General features: G+C 41.0%; 1 protein-coding gene across 1 annotated transcript in view; it reads right to left on the bottom strand.

Annotated features, from left to right (window-relative positions):
* Positions 1 to 1,041: 1,041 nt before the first annotated feature.
* Positions 1,042 to 14,491, bottom strand: part of Havcr2 (hepatitis A virus cellular receptor 2) — a 21,268-nt gene continuing 7,818 nt past the window's right edge. The window contains exons 4-7 of the mRNA XM_028864232.2: positions 10,239 to 10,279; positions 7,829 to 7,955; positions 3,829 to 3,865; positions 1,042 to 1,741 (exon numbers count right to left, since the gene is read on the bottom strand). Coding sequence (XP_028720065.1) covers positions 1,582 to 1,741; positions 3,829 to 3,865; positions 7,829 to 7,955; positions 10,239 to 10,279 — 365 coding nt within the window. The 3' untranslated portion in view covers positions 1,042 to 1,581. The remainder of the gene's footprint in view (positions 1,742 to 3,828; positions 3,866 to 7,828; positions 7,956 to 10,238; positions 10,280 to 14,491) is intronic.

Genomic DNA, 14,491 nt, shown 5'->3' with positions numbered 1-14,491 from the left:
TTGGTTTGGTGACCACTGTCCTTGTACCAAAGGATCTAAGGCTGACCATACAGACTGCTGCTAAGCCACTGTCTTCTCTCAATCAGGAAACAAAATGTGTGTCCCAGTCACTGGTTCTTCTTCTGTGGAAAACACAGCTCCAGCTTCCTCTGTGAATGGAGAAGTCGTCAAAGGCAGTTCCCTTTGAGTACAACAGGCAAGGTGGGACTTTGGCAAAGAGAGTTTCCTTTTACAGTCACAGGCAAGTGAGGGACATTCTCTCTTTGTGAAAGAGGGTCTGACTGTGCAGCACAGACTGCTCATAAACTCTCCATGCTCCTGCTTCAGCCTTCTGAGTGCTGCAGTTAATTACAGATCTGCACCACCATGCCCCCACTCAGAAGCCATCTCAACTGAGGCAGAGGACAGTCATGTAGAGATACACATTGCACAGAGGCAGCAGGCCCAGAGAGAACCTTCACTACTGTGTAGGCCTCTTCTGATCCTTCCTTCCTTTATTTCTTTCATGTGTGACCACATATGTGTGTGTGCGGGTATGTTCACATACATGTGTGGAGACCAGAGGACAACCTCCCTTGTCTTTCCTCAGGAACACAGTCCATTTTATTTTGAGACAGGGGCTCTCAGTGACTTGGAACTCATCAACTAGGCAACCAAGCCCCAGGGATCTGCTTTGTCCTCACCCACTCATCTCTGAGTTTACAAGCACACACTAGCATGCCCATGTGAGTTCTGGGGATCAAACTCAAGTTCCTCATGCTTGCACAACAAGCACTCCTGGTGTGTTTGCTTGGTTTTTGGGGTTTTTGTTTTGTTTTGTTTTGTTTTTTGGGTTTTTTTTTTTTTTTTTGGTTTTGGTTTTTGAAGACAGGGTTTCTCTGTGTAGCTTTGTGCCTTTCCTAGATCTCATTCTGTAGACCAGGCTAGCCTCTAACTCACAAAGATCCACCTGCCTCTGCCTCCCAAGTGCTGGGATTAAAGGCATGCGCCACCACTGCCCGGCTCCTCTTTTGTTTTTAAGACCAACTCTCATCATCATAGCCCAGGGTGGCCTTGAACTCACGATCTCCCTTCATCAGCCTCCCAAGTTATGTAATTATAGGCATGTGCCATCTGACTCTTTCTTAATCTTTCAAGGTCAGAAATCTCTAGAAAAACCAGTGGCCAGTTTAGATTTCCTGCATCAACAAAGACCTGCACCTATCTATCTTAGCCTAATACTCCCCCTATCTGTTTAGGAGCTTTGTGGACACACCACAATCCTGAATGTCATGATGCTCCAGAGATCTCAGACTAAGCATGCCTAATGTATCAAGGCACATGTGAGCTTCAACATCCATGTCTCTGGGTTGGGAGATTCTTTCCCTGGAACTCAGAGGTTATGGTGCGTTTCAACATAGCATAGGTTATCGTTGAATCCCCTTGTGAGCTAATTATCCCTAGAAAACAGGAACACTTTTCTCGGTGGCCGTGGACAGAACCTCCAAAACTTTTCAGGTGACGTATCTGATAGTTTTCAAAAAGGAAGATACCAAAGTCAAAAATGAAGGAGAGCCTTAAGAAGTGACAGCCCAGACATGGTCAGGACGGCTGCCCACCGCTGATGTAGCAGTAGTACTCATTGGAATTCTCCATTTCATATATGTTCTCCTCGATGGTATAGACGTTTTCCTCTGATCGATTTCTGCCTGCTCCTGCATTCGCTAACCCCACGGGAGGGAGGTTGGCCAGTGTGATGAGGCTGTGAAAATATAATGCTGGAGTTGATAGGAGAATTCCCCAGACCACAGAGAATAGAATTAAAAGAGCAGTCTTCACTGATGACAGTAGCCAGCTGACACTCAGAACCCTTCCCTGGATGCTCACTGAAAGAAACCCAGGTAGTAATTTGGGGAACAATTAAGGACATGTAATTACTCTTAATTTTCCTAGGCACGTAAGCCATATCCCCTATTCTTAGGAGTTGTAGACTGAAATCTCAGATTTGTCAAGATGCCTGCAACCTACTTACAAGCGGTTGAGAGGAAGCCCTGTGCTTACTGAGAACTAGACAGCGCAGCTGTTCCAAGTGTCAAATAGGAGTTGAAGGCCAAGTGTTTTAATGTCCCCTGTACTGTTGGTTCAACCCTCTGTGAGCTCCAACAGTTTGAAAAGGAAAAGCGTGAATGTGTTACAGACACAACCAGTCTTGAGTTGGAACTCTGTGTTTCTTCCCAACATCATGACTAGGGTGAACTTGTTTAGTTTGTTTGTGGTTGGTTGGTTGGTTGCTCATTTGGTTGGGGTTTTAAATGTTTTTTAGTACTATCTTATAAAATATGGGTTTCATGACAACCTTTTCATAACTATATATTCTATACTTTGCCTGTATTCACACACCTCATCTTCATCTCTTGAGCCCCTCCTCTTCCCAAATAATCTTTCATCTATTTTCATATATATATATATATATATATATATATATACATATACATATATATATATATAATTTTTTTTTTTTGGTTTTTCGAGACAGGGTTTCTCTGTGTAGCTTTGCGCCTCTCCTGGAGCTCACTTGGTAGCCCAGGCTGGCCTCGAACTCACAGAGATCCACCTGGCTCTGCCTCCCGAGTGCTGGGATTAAAGGCGTGCGCCACCACCGCCCGGCATATATAAAATTTTTAATTCAAGACAGTTACACATTGTCCTGTGAATCTGTAGACTACAACAGTGAACAAAATATGTACATCCACAGATGTCATACATTAGTAAACCTTGTGCCTCAGTTTTCTCAACTCTAGAAATGGGAATAGTGATAGCCCTGTAGTAAGGCTGCTATGAGGAACCCTGGATCATTCATTCATTGGAGCTGATCATTGGCATTCATCACACACTGGGCTGGAGTTACAGTAGTCAAACACAGCATTCTAGTTCTCAGTTCACTATAGGTTTATAGTTATAGGAAGAGCTAAATATTGAGCACATCATTTCACAAAATGATGCCTGTCAGTATTACCTATGAATACCATGTGTCCAGTTTCACTTCTAATGAAGAATAATGGTACTGATAATTAAGTACTATATTTGGAGTTACATGATTTTTCACTTTATATTACTTTGTCTTTGGAATATTCTGGATTTTATTGATTCTGAAATAAGAGATGACTCTTATATTCAGCACATAATCATATTTTCCCTTGAAATACATTGCAATTTTTTTATGTATTGACTTTTACTGCAATAAAAAAATCTGGGAGAGAGAGGTGTGTGTGTGTGTGTGTGTGTGTGTGTGTGTGTGTGTGTGTACAGTCAGAAGTGGAGTAGTGATGAGGATCACCTGAAGAGCTTTGAGAATAATTACCTCAAGCTCTGTCCCCAAGATCCTGATTCATTTGCTTTAGGTATGTCCTATATCAGCAAGAAGAGTGCCCAGGTCAACATAACACACTGCCACAGTAGTAAATGCCTAAGGAGGGCTATAAACACTCTGACCAGAGCGGCTTGGGAGTTTTTTGCTTTGTTTTGTTTTTGTTTTCTCTCTCTTTCTCATTTTTTCTCATTTTAGTAATATCATGAAAATAGTAAACACTCAGTCAGTTAAAGGTTGAGTTCCCTGAATATTAGAGATAAATAAGTATTTGTTAGTAATAAGAAGGCAAACTATAAACCTCAGCTTTAGACCTGAGGAGGCTCAATGTACAGGAGGACAACTGTTGGATTTTCATTTCCTAAACAAAAGAAGACCAACCTAAGATTTCAAAGCTCCAAGTAAGAACTTTTCCGAGGAAGAATAAAATCATATGATAGTAGAGGTCCCCAATTCCCTTTTCCTTCTTCCATTGTCCTTACCTTGAAGTCTGTAACTTCTTTTTCTTATAAGAATACCCTAGATAAAGGTGGAAGAAAAACCAATTAATGCTTTTCTAAGATAATTTGAAGCAAGAAATAAAGTGAACTGATTGGAGATGAGAGTGGCGTGGTGAAATTTGGTCTTGCCTTAGAACAAATGAAATCAACCTCCCAGTGATGTCTTAGGACTGTTAGAAGTAGCATGTGGAGCTCTTATTTAGCAAACATTATGAGGATTGTCCTGTGTATGTTGTGGTTTGGTAGGCACCAAGGGCACACACAGGGAGTTGTGAGCTCTGACTCCATGAATCGTGCATCCTAGTGAGGAAAAAAGGAAGGAGGGAAGGAAGGGTGGAGAAAGGGAAGGAAAAAAGGAAGGACAGAAAAAATAATTTCAAATTGTACTGAATTATAAAACGAAACCAGCACCATATTAAACCCAAACTAGAAATGGTTAGGGGAGGACGTTAGGACATGACTTTTGAGGTCTGTTCTAACGAAAAGAATGAGTCACCTGTGTCAAGAACTAGGGGAAATATTACAGGAACAGAGAGTCCTTGGCAAAGATCTGAGTTGGTGTCAAAACCAAAACCAAGACTAGAACAAGAGAGTACCCCCCAATCAAATCTGAGAGATAGACTGAGGCTGGGTCCCAAAGACCTTTTCAGTTATTATCCTGTAATCCCAGCCCTTGGGATGTGGAGGTAGGAGGATCAAGAGTTCAAGGCAAGACAGCAAGACATGAGAACTGCGTCAACAAAACTAACCAACTAAACAACAACAAAAAGAATTTGGGTGGTATGAGACAGGAAGACCTGTAGGATGTCACTGAATGACAGTATGATCTGACCTGGATACTGTGTAGAGAACTGATTTGAAGGAGAAATAAAAAAACAAATCACCAAGCAAGATCCAGAATAATGAAGCAATCTTAGATATATTTTTGTGCAGAGATTGCAACTGGAGTTGACTACATATTAAGATGTTGAAAAGAGAGGATTCTGGGATGACTTCTACATTTCTGGCAGAAGCAACCACATAGACAGACAGTGAAATGATGGAGATGTCCAGGACCTGACAGTTGGGTCCTGTGGGTGGATATGGAAGCAGGAGCCTTGTTTCTCACATATGAATATATGAACTTCAAAGTGAAGCTATCAACTAGACAGAAAGACAAGCAGCATCAACATTTTAAGAGTTGAAAAGATTAAAGAGAATGTGTAAGTTCACAAAATATATGTTATAAAGGTGAAGGTTTGCAAAGAGAAAAATGCCAAATCCTGAGGAACTTCAGCTGCTAAACACCAGGCAGAAGAGGAAATGTCTAAATAATGGGAGGACTGACCAATCAAATACAATGAATGATGTTTCCAAAGCTAAGAGAAGACACTTTAGAACAAAGTATGGAGTCTACTTGGGACATTATTACAGAAAGACTAGCCACAATAAAGACAATGCTATATGTGACCATTAGTAAAATTGTATCTGTGGTACTTTAAGGACAGACGTGAGATTGGCAGTTCAGAAGAAAAACATAAATGAAGGGATGAAGACTTGGCACAGCAAACAGACCTTTCATTTTTCCTTGGCTGGGAGAGGATTAAAGGAGGTTAAGCAGTAGTGAAGCATGGGTGGCCATCTAAGTCAGTAGACAGTCCACTCGAATGGCAGAGGACTGACGGGCACTTCCCAGACAGCTTGTGGCTATAATGTCGTGACTTAAGAACAGGCCACCTCATCTGTCAGATTGCTACTCACAAAACATAGGGAAAAAATTTTACACTGCACAGAACATTTTGATTCATTCCTTAAAACAATTCTCTGTGTTAACTCTTGTCCTTCTAAATCCACTGTGGTTGGTCAAGGAACTTCTACAAACACCAAAATCTAAGTGTGTTCAAGTTCCTTTTATAAAACACCATTAATACCTGTCATTTCCTACCACACACTTTAAATGATCTCTAGGTGTCTTATAATATCCTGCATGATATAAATGCTATAGTAATATAGCTGCTGCCTTCTTTGGGGGATTAAGAAGTCTATATATGTTGAGTATAAATAATTTTCAATTTTATTGTTCACTATATGGTTGAATCCACAGATGTGGTACCTGTGTGCATTCAAAGTTAGCAGTTATATGTGGACTGGATTGCACCTATGCCTCTTTTAAAGACAAGAATGGGCAAAGATTTATTAAGCAAAAGAGAGAAATAACTCCCAACATGGGGTGGGATCCTAAGAGAGGAATATCCACCTACCTCCTTACCTTTTACACAAATTATAAAAGTGCCTAATTTCTAGGTATTGGAAGAACTCAAAAAGTAGTATATGTTATCATTTCTACCGTCATCATTTAATGGCTTCTAGATTTCATGTTCAGGTGATCAGTCCCCAATGTTTACTGCAGTCTCTGGGCAAGCTCGTGTGAGTGTATATGGGGTTGTTTCTTTCTTGGCAAAACCCATTTACCAAAAAGTGAGAGAAACAACCAGAAGAAGTAAGGTTAATTTCAACTGCTATATCCATCAATTAACTGTATGAATTTGGACATATTGCTTAACATGTCAGCATACTGGTTGCCTAGCCAGGTACCAATTGTATCTAGTACATTTTATATTGTATATCATAGTTATGGGGCCTGACCTCCATAAAGCCCTTGGCAACTTCAGTTCACAGTCATCCTGGTTTTTCTCAGATGGTCCCAGCTTTACCAATGGAAGTTCCATATTTTAGGAACTCCCTTCATTCTTGTGAAAATCCTAGATGGCCGATGACCCTACATAGACAGTGCCTGTTGTGTGCTAAGGAGAAAGGCTGTTATAGTGCATTACACTCTGGTGCAATGCCTTCTTCTCTGCTCTCAGAGAAAAGAGAATACATCACAACTTTGAAAGGGTGGAAGGCTTTGGGTTGATGAGAACATTTGGATCTTTAATGTGGCAATGGTCTCCAAGTACAATAACCAAACCGAAAAACTTCTTTTCCCTGAGACAGCCCACCCTGGCCTGGAACTCACTGTGTAGCTGAGGATGACCTTGAACTTCTGATCCTCCTGCTTCTACCTCCAGAGAGTTCTGGATTATAAAACTTATAGTATGCCACCACACCTACTTTTATGAGGCTCATGGTTTCCTGTATGCTACAAAAGTACTTTAACACCTATACCACATGCCCAGACCACAAGTTGTCTATTTAAATAAAGACAAATAGCTAGGTGTGCTGATCACTGTGAGGAGAAAAACCCAGTTCTGGAATTCCAGGCATCGTTCAGTGTTAAAGAGAGGTGCCTGAGAAAGCAACATGGAAACCCCGCACAGGGAGAGGTTGTGTTGTTGGGTTTCCTAATAAGCATGGGCATATTTATAATTTAAATAGAGTAGCTCTTGCAGTTGATTAGAGAGAGACAGAGAGGGGAGAACAGCAGAGATGAGAAGAGGTGAGGGGAGGGGAAAAGAGGGGAGGTACCCAAAGGCTTCAGCTCACATGTGGAGGCCAGACTGAGGGAAGAAATCTGTTATCTTCTCCCACCATGTGGGTCCCTGGGATAGAACTCAGGGCATCAGGCTTATGACAGGCACCTTAACCCACTAAGCCATCCCATCAGCCCCAAGATCAGTTTTTGTATCCAAAGATAGCCAATTCTGGTTGTCTGCTGCACTTGAAGGTCTAGCCTTGTACCTTGCTTACAGTGAAACTTGGAGAACTCAGCTGCTCTCAGCAAAGCTTTACTTTCCTCTGCCCTGAACTGGGATGAAATAGTTTATAACTGATGATGACTAAGATGTCTATAAAAACATTTAGCATAGTATCCACCTGACACATAGAAACCTTGAATGGTTTCCAGTTATCAGAACGGGCAACCTTTGAAAGGACAAATGAGTATCTAGTCTATCCACCATCAGGTTTACTTAAAAAGTTGTATTTCTATCTAGGTTTGTACTTGTTCCTATAGTAACTGTTCTTTATCAGAAAGAAAAAGAAGCAACCCCCAACAACTTACATTTAAGAATTAAAACACCAAAGATAAGTGCCAGGGCCAGCCCCGCAGAGACTCCTACTCCAATGTAGACAGCGGTTCTGATGGTTTCTCCAGAATCCTTCATTTCATCAGACCATGTGGAAATTTGCTGGAGGAAAGAAAACAAGAGTCAAGCTTGAGATGTCCAGTATTTGGTCATATGCTCAGCAAGTCTCATGATTCAGGAGGAAGACCACTCTATTTTAGGGTCTCTCAGGATTGCAGGAATGATGAAGCTGCCCCCCTTGATCTGTCTTCTTCTAGAGTAGCCCCAGCCACCAAAGGAATTAAATGTGTTAGCTTAATATGTGTAGTTAACAAGGAAATAAAACACTCCCTCCAGTGCTGTGGGTGTAGAAGTCACTCTTTATCCTACCTGCCCCTATCCCTACAGAGGCTTTAGAGTGGAATCCTACTGCTTCAAAATTGTGTGTCCAGGGGAAGGGAGTTTCAGAGTGGTCCACATTTGAAGTCTTTCAGGGAAACCTCCCTCCATACAGAAAAAGCAGTGTTGAAAGCCAGGACTTTGTAACCACACAGTCCTGGGTTCAAGTCTCACATCCCCAAGAGCTCAGTGACCCTGTGGAGTTATTGAGAAAATTAGTACAAAGCCTGTTTCTTAATGAACACTCAGTCAGTGGTAAATACTACTACTGTTTCTCTCACTTCTCATACCAGGGAGTCACCTAGAACATTCTTCTATTTCTAACATGTAAGTCCACATTCCACCTTCTAAGACAATAATAGTAAAGACACCAGTCATGGTGGTGAACATCCATAATCCCAGCACTCAGGAGGCTGAGGCTGGAAAGTGGGAAATTTGAGGTCAGCCTGGGCTACATATTAAGACCCTATTTCAAAAAAAAAATACTCATGCATGTATGGGAAGCACTAATTTGACTCAGTATGTTATGAACAAGAAGAGACATGAACCTAGGAGGAGACAAGAGAGGGATCTAGGAGGAGTTGGAGGGGGATGAAGTGACTATTATTGAAACACACTGTATTCATGTACAAAATAATCTAAGAATAAACAAAAACTACATTTAAAAACAATACAACCATAAACAATGAAAGCAATAAATCTCAGAGGTGAAATCGTCCATTTAATCACTACACATCAGACTGTGAAAGCAGGATTCCTGTGTACAAAGCCCATGTATTAAGCACTTGTGGGCAACAGAAGTTCTTAGATGTGCTCTCTGTCTCAAGAGGGAAGAGACAAGCTCACAAGATGCCAGGCACTGACTGTGAGCACACAAATAAGAATTGAATTAAATGAATGTGGGCCTCTAGGCCCAGTCCTATAGAGTTGTTTTTATTATTCTTGTCTATTATTGGTATGTGTGTGCACGTGTGTACGTGTACATCCATACCATGGTACACGGCACAGCAATGGTGACCAGAGGACAACTGTCAGGAATGGGTTCTTCTCCTTCCTCCAGGAGTTCTAAGAGTCACAGTCGGGCTGTGTGGCAAGTGCCTTTACCCACTGAGAAATCTCAATGTCCAGTCATTGAACTTACTACTGCTGGTTGGCTTTTTAGTGTGTGTTTTTTTCCTGTCTAATTCAGTACATAATAGTTCAGAATGCAAATTCTTGCCTCTGGGTATTCCTGAGTGGTATCTTGTTACATAAAAATGAATTTAAAAAAACTACAAAATATAAAGCCAGGTGGTGGTGGCACACACCTTTATCCCCAGTACTCAGGAGAGAGAGGCAGGCGAATCTCTGTGAGTTCCAGGCCAGCCTGGGCTCCAGGGTGAGTTCTAGGATAGGCTCCAAAGCTACACAGGGAAACCCTATCTAAAAAAAAAGAAAAAGAAAAAAGAGAGAGAGAGAGAGAAAGAGAGAAGGAAGGAAGGAAGGAAGAAAGGAAGGAAGGAAAGAAAGAGAGAAAGAGAGAGAGAAAGAAGAGAGAAAGAAAGAGAGAGAAAGAGAGAAAGAAAAACTACAAAATATAAACTGGGCATCCCAGCACTGTGGAGGAGGAGTTAGAAGATTGGGAGTTCAAGACTATCCTTAGCTACATAGTAAGTTTAAGACCAACCTGTGCTACATGACACCTTGTCTCAAAACCACAACAAAATTGAAGTGGAAAACCTGAAAAGAGAGTCACGGAACCTTCCACAGTGACACATAGTAGTAACATTTGCAAAGAGAGATGAATGCTCACTTCTTGGTGGTTTTCCACACTTAGCATATGCCAGAAATCTCACACTCATACCCTACTTCCATCAGTAACAGGCCTATATGGCCAGACCTGCCATTGTCAACACATGAAAGCCAGCGTGTGAAACCAAGGAGGGTAAAGCTTTCTCATAAAAAGGGGTGTCATGGAGGAAGTCTACAGCCAAGCACAATGGTAGTGTGCACATCAGAGTTACTTACTGTTGGAGTTTCATCATGGAGGGTCCCCAGAGTCTGTGTCTCTGTCACACACAACATACAAAAGGGAGGAAGTAGACAATAGTTAAGAATATTTTTAACTCCAAATCAAAGAAAAACATTAAACACACTAGTAATCCTGCTTACTACTAATTCATTTCCATAAGCTCCACAATAATTAGAAGACCAACAAAAGACACTGAGTGCATACAAACCAATCTCAGGGGGATGTCCTTTCACACAGTTAATAAACTCCACTGTCTGTTAGGTCTTCAGTTCAGGACAAATGGCTGAGGTGCCTATTTAACATACCAAAGTGGGCCTGGCTGCCAGATTCTCCCACCATCCCTCAGTCCCTCAGTTACAAGGTAAGGCAGGCATACCCCACCCCCTACCCTGAGCTCTCTAGCCCCAGAGCTGGGCTGCCCTTCCCCATATAATCCAGCCATTTTAGCTATGCCATTTTTTTTAACCCTTTGCCCTGCTGACCTCTTGGTTTCCTGGTCTCCTGGCTTTTCCCTTCTCCCTCTCCCCGTCTCCCACATGGCCCTGCTCAGGGTCATATTCACTCTGAATTCTTCCAGACATCTCTGCTTCTGGCTATACTCGCCCTCATATCTACATCTACAATAAACCTTCTCCTCCACCATACCTAGGAGCAGTCATGTTCTCCTTTCATTTCTTTTTTCATTCATTACCAATGGTGTAAGAAATGGAGACTCAGGTCTGGAAGACTTATACTGAATGTGTCCTTGGTTTTGTCCAGAGGTCTAAGGAGTGTGATTCAGCAATTGAGTAACACTGACAATGTTCAGTCATATCTTAATCAGACTTTCAAAGACACAAAACTCCTGAAAAAGTTTAACATTTATTCATTGCCAGGATATTTAGTTGTTCTCAAATGGAAACAATTGCTACAGTTTATCAGAACTCAAGCATGTTATCACTTTGAATGAACTATCTCATTCAGTACAGAAAAGAACTGTCCTAAAAAACACAAACTCAGGGAAAATGAGTGACTGAGTGATGAATTCACCAGGTCTGAGTGATGAATGGGTTATTGAAACTGGGAGGAAAGTTAACAAATCCCTCGAATTGAATGCAAATGTAATATAGTGTTACCTGCAGAATATAATGAAAGCAGTTCTAAGAGGGAAGCTTTAACTATGTAAAGACTTACATTTAAAAAATTAGAGAAACCTCAGGTAATAACTTAATAATGTGCCTCAAGGTCTTATAAAAACAAGAACAATTAAACCCTAAAATAGCATATATAAACAATAGACATTAGGGTAGAAATTAATGAGATAGAATCAAAAGATCTAAGACAAAGAATCAATAGATAGATGAACAAAGTCAGTAAACTCTTGGCCAAATTCACCAAAAGAGAGAAAAAAGACCCAAATACTTAACATTAGAGATGAAAAGGGAAACATTTCAACAGCTAAAAATGGCATTTAGAAAATCAATATGACCTACTTAGACATCTATTCCACTAAACTGAACATCTAAAAGAATGGTTTCTAAACACATATAAGCTACCCAAATTACACTGAGAAGATCGAAACAGCCTCAGATTTATAACAAACAATGAAATTGAAGCAACAATTTTTTTAAAAGTCTTACAACTACAACTAGTTAGAGCCCAGATGTTTTCACAGCTAAATTCCACCAGGCCTTAAAAAAGAAAAAAAAGAAAAAAAAAAAAACTACCACCAGGCACCAAAACGACACAGAGAAACCCTGTCCTGAAAAACCAAATAAATAAATAAAAATGGAAGGATTGCTGTCAAGCTCATTGCATAGATCCAATGTTGGTTAGTCTGATAAGAAAACCAGAAAAGGACATAACAGCAAAAGGCCAATCTTCCTATGAAAATTAGTACAAAAATAATTATCAGTAAAATATCTGCAAACCTTCCAGGCTAGCCAGCCATGGCAACACAGTGAAACCTTGTCTCAAAAACAACAATAATAAACAACTAGAAAACCAAATTCAATAATTATAAAAAGGTCTTGTATTGTGATCAAAATGTCTTCATCGACAGAAGCAGAGATGGTTGAGCATATGCAAATCAATAATTATAGTAAGTCACAGAAATATCTTAAATGGCTTCTCTGGATTTTGTTTGTTTGTTTGTTTGTTTTGTTTTGTTTTTTTTGAGACAGGGCTTCTCTGTGTAGCTTTGAGCCTTTCCTGGAACTCACTTTGGAGACTAGGCTGGCCTCGAACTCACAGAGATCCACCTGCCTCTGCCTCCCGAGTGCTGGGATTAAAGACATGTGCCACCACCGCCACACCCTCTCTGGACTTTTGGCTAAGATTGAGTATAAGTACATTGTGGACAATGGAGGAAGCCCCGAGTGAATGCGTGTTAACATGGGTCCGGCCATGTCAAGGGCTCCAATACCTCAGTCCCATTGGAGTGACAAAGTCTTCCCTGGGAGAGACTGGGGATGGCAAAGTCTACCTCAGGGACTCCAGTATGAACACTGATAGTGTGTTCAGAAAATGTCCACCAGAGCTTTCTCCCTGCTGAAGCCTGAAGAGTGCTCCCCTCCAGAGCTTGTGCACACCGAGACTAGCTAAACTTGTAACCCCACCTCCCTGCTCAACGCTGTAACATGCTGAGCTTCCCAGGTGCCGAGACTCCTCCATCCAAGAACGCAGTCCGCCCAATCCCAGCTTTTGTGTGTCTATGTGTCTGTCATTTCTTCACTTCCTCTCCACTTCAGGAAGGTCAAGTCCCTGGAGCTGTGCAAAGATGTGACAGTACATAAAAAGTTTCAAGGACCAAAATCAGGCGGTCATTTTAGTAAACGCAGAAGGGCCTGTGACAAAGTTTAACATGCCTTTATGAGAAAAAAAGTTGAGAAGAAACTAGGAATAGAAGGAACACGCCTCGACCTAGGGGCCGTAGAAGGAGCTGCTCAGCTCAGGGGAGTACCTGCCTAGCGTTTACAGAAACCCCATGTCTGATCACCAGCACTGCATAAATCAAACGGGATGGCCCATGCCTGTGACCCCAGAACTCAGGAGACAGGAGTTCAAGGTCACCTCTGACTACACAGCAAGCTTGAGAATAGCCTGGGCTACATGTGGCTCTGTTTCAGAAGAAAACTTTTTGAGAAGGAACACACCTCAATATAAAGTTTATATACAACAAACCCTTTAGCCAACATTATAATAAATGGGGGGAAACTCAAACAACTTTCAGCTAAAATCAGGAACTAGACAAGGGTGTCTACTTTCTCCATTCTCATTCAATATAATTTTTGAAGTCTTAACTAGGACAATAAGAAAAGAGAAAGAAACAAAAGTGATTCAAATAGAAAATGGAGTCAAAGTATTCCTATTTGCAGATGACACAATAGTGTATGTAGGAAATACTAAAACTGGAGCAGAAACTTCTTAAAGCTGATGCTTTCAGCAAGCAGTAGGTACATAATCAATATACAAAACTCATGGCTTCCTTATATACCAATAACAAACACGATGAGAAAGAAGTCAGGGAAACAATCCACTAACAATAGCTGCAAAAAATAAAATATCATTCAGTGCGGTGGCACACACCTTCAACCCCAGCGTTTGGAAGGTAGAGGTAGATCGATCTCTGTGGGTTCAAGGCCAACCCAGTCTATACTGTGAGTTCCACGACTGCCTGGGCTACATAGTAGGACACTGTCTTTAAAATAATAATAATAATAATAATAATAATAATAATAATAATAATAATACAGGGGCTGGAGAAATGACTCAGTGGTTAAGAGCACTTGCAGTTCTTGCAGAGGCCCCAGGTTTGGTTCCCAGCACCCACGTGGGGGCTTACAATCTTCCATAACTCTAGTTCAAAGCATCTGAAGCCCTCGTCTAGATCTGGGGACACCCGATACGCAAGCACTTACAGACATGACAGCAAAGCACTCACACACATAAACTAAATAAAAATAAAGAAATCTTTTTTAAAAACTAAGAAAAAATAAAATACCTACAGCTAAACCTTACCAAGGAAGTAAAGGAGCTCTATAATCAACATTTAAAAAAAAATGAAACGAACACCAGAATGCAGAAAGAATTCTCATAGATCAGCAGGGGTAATACGAACACATGTATCTTACCAAAAACAGTGTACATATGCAATCCCCACCAAAATCTTAATGACCATTCTTCTCAGAAATGGAAAAAAAATCCCCAAATTCACGAAGACCTCTAATAGAACAGCAATCCTGATCTCAAGTTGTTGACAGAGACCCAG

Source organism: Peromyscus leucopus, chromosome 8b (genome assembly GCF_004664715.2).
Source record: "Peromyscus leucopus breed LL Stock chromosome 8b, UCI_PerLeu_2.1, whole genome shotgun sequence".
Lineage (NCBI taxonomy): Eukaryota > Metazoa > Chordata > Mammalia > Rodentia > Cricetidae > Peromyscus > Peromyscus leucopus.
Note: the sequence above shows the minus strand (reverse complement) of the source record. Positions and strands in the feature narration are given on the sequence as shown.